At 70.6% G+C, this 2,176-nt stretch overlaps 1 protein-coding gene across 1 annotated transcript; it reads right to left on the bottom strand.

Annotated features, from left to right (window-relative positions):
* Positions 1 to 141: 141 nt before the first annotated feature.
* MNEG_16494 (hypothetical protein) lies at positions 142 to 1,907 on the bottom strand (the record flags this gene model as incomplete). Its single annotated transcript, XM_014035036.1, has 4 exons — positions 142 to 184; positions 282 to 1,111; positions 1,328 to 1,450; positions 1,806 to 1,907. The coding sequence occupies 4 exons, from the start codon at positions 1,905 to 1,907 to the stop codon at positions 142 to 144; spliced, it is 1,098 nt and encodes a 365-aa protein (XP_013890490.1).
* Between the last annotated feature and the right edge of the window lie 269 nt (positions 1,908 to 2,176).

The raw sequence follows: 2,176 nt of genomic DNA on the forward strand, positions 1-2,176 counted from the left end.
CCTCCGCGCCGTCCAGCGCGGCCGCCAGCGCCGCGCGCGCGCCCGCGGCGCCGCGCATCTGCGTGCGCACGCCGGGCGCGCCCGCCAGCCGCGCGCGCCACGGGGCGCTCATCATGAACGGCCGCCGGGCCGCGCCATAGTTCAGCCACCCAAGAGCGCGCAGCCAGCGGAACGCGTCCGCAACCTCGGACTCGGAGAAGCGGCGGACCAGCGCCTCGGACGCGTCCCTCGGCAGTGGCGCGCCCGCCGCCGCGCCCTCCTCAGCCATCCAGATCAGCGACTGGATGAGCCGCATGGCGACGATTACGGGCAGCGGCGGCGCCGCGTCGCCCTCCGCCGCGGCGGCCGCGAGCGCGCCCGCAGATGGGGCCGCCGCGGCGGCCTCCGCGGCGGCGCGCTCGCCGAGCAGCGCCTCGCCGCCAACCCCCGGGGTCGCCGCGTCTGCCGTCGCAGCGTGCTGTGGCACGGCGTCGCCGCGGGCCGCGATGGGCGTGTGGCAGCGCCAGGAGGCCACCAGCTGCGCGACGGTCCGGAAGTCCGGGAAGCGCTGCACCGGCGAGCCGCGCCGCCGGCGCCGCAGCGGCGCCGCGCCCCAGTCGGTGTCGCTCGTCCCGCCGCCGCCGCCACGGACGCCCTGGCCATCGCCCCCGCTCTCCTCGTCGCTGTCGCGCATCTCATCCGCAGCCGGTGCGCCGTCGTTCTGGCCCGCAGCCCGCTTCTGCCGCCTGCGCCGCCGCCGCTCACCCTCAGGCGCAAGGCCCCGCTCCCGCCGCGAGCTGCCGGGCCGGCCGCTGTCGCCGCCTGGCCTACCGCTGCGGAAGCCCTCCATGTGAGCGATGGCGTCGCGGATCTCATTCATCAGCGGCAGCTCATCCGGGCCGGGCAGCAGTATGATCTCGCCGCCCGCGGACAGCTCCAGGGGCCCCACTAGAGCGACGTCAATCCCGCCGCTCGCAGGCGTCAGCGCCTTGGCTGGCTGCTGCTGCTGCTGCTGCTGCTGCTGCAGGCCGGCCCCGCCTCTTTGCTCCTCCTCAGCCCCCACCTCAGCAAGCTCCTCACGCTGCTGCTGCTGCTGCGCGTCCAGCACCTGCTGCACGGTCTGGCGCGCCACCTGCGCGCGCCATGGGCCGTCGTGTGCGCGGGGACTGGCGGAGTGTCGCGAGGGCCGCGCCAGCACGCTCTCAGCGAGGGGCGCTGTCGGCAACTCCCCGCCCGTGTAGAGGGCGTTAATCGTCAATGACCCAGGTGTTCCCTGACTAAGGCGAGGCCTGCCCTGGCGCCACCTTCAGACGAGATCACATTTTTTGGGTCGAGGCGCTGCACCCACCTGGTCCAGCACCTCCTCCCTCTGCGGATGCTTCTTGCTGAAGCGGCGCGCCTTGGCCAGCCGCATCAGCTCCTGCTTGAGCCTCAGGGTGCGCTGAGTCAGCGATGCGAACACCTGCTGCGCCTGCAGGTGCGGCGCGCATGCAGGTTGGTTTGCATGCGCACGAGTTTTGGGTCTTGGCCGCTCGGGCGGAAGCCGGCAGGGCGGGGATTAGCGTGGGCAGTTGCTCCTGCTGCCGCCGCACATCACAGCTGTGACAGCCGCAGCTGTCGCGGCTGGCATGGCTGTCTGGAGCGGTGAGAGCTGCGGCCAGGGCCGTGTGGCTGCACGCAGATAGGGTCCACACTCCTTCGACGTTTCTGCGTAGCGCCGCAATGGCCACCCCTCCGGTCTGCAGCCGTCACGTGCAGAAGCAGCTAGACCTCCCCCTCCCATTTCGTCAAGGGCCCGCATGTGAACAGCGATCAGCTCATCTCACCTTGTCCTCAAGGGCCGTGATCTGGCTCCTGGTGGCCTGCCGCGACTGCAGCATCTTGAAGCGCTTCTGGCACTGGGCCACGCTCATGGGCAGCCCAGGCATGCGCGACCAGGAGGCCTGGTCAGAGAGGGTACAGTGGGAGCAAGTATGAGTGTGAGGGTATGTACGTGCATGCGCGCATGCGTGCATGCATGCGTTAGAGCGTATGTGCATTCTTTCGTGTGCGTGTGCATGCGTGTGTGCTCGCATGTGTGTGTGTGTATGTGTGCGTGCATGTGTGCAAGGCAAAGCTCACGGACGAAAAGCGTCCATGATGCAAGCATGCCGCGATTCACGGGCGCACATGCTGACACCCACGCGCACATGCACGA

This window comes from Monoraphidium neglectum (genome assembly GCF_000611645.1).
Source record: "Monoraphidium neglectum strain SAG 48.87 unplaced genomic scaffold scaffold06426, whole genome shotgun sequence".
NCBI lineage: Eukaryota > Viridiplantae > Chlorophyta > Chlorophyceae > Sphaeropleales > Selenastraceae > Monoraphidium > Monoraphidium neglectum.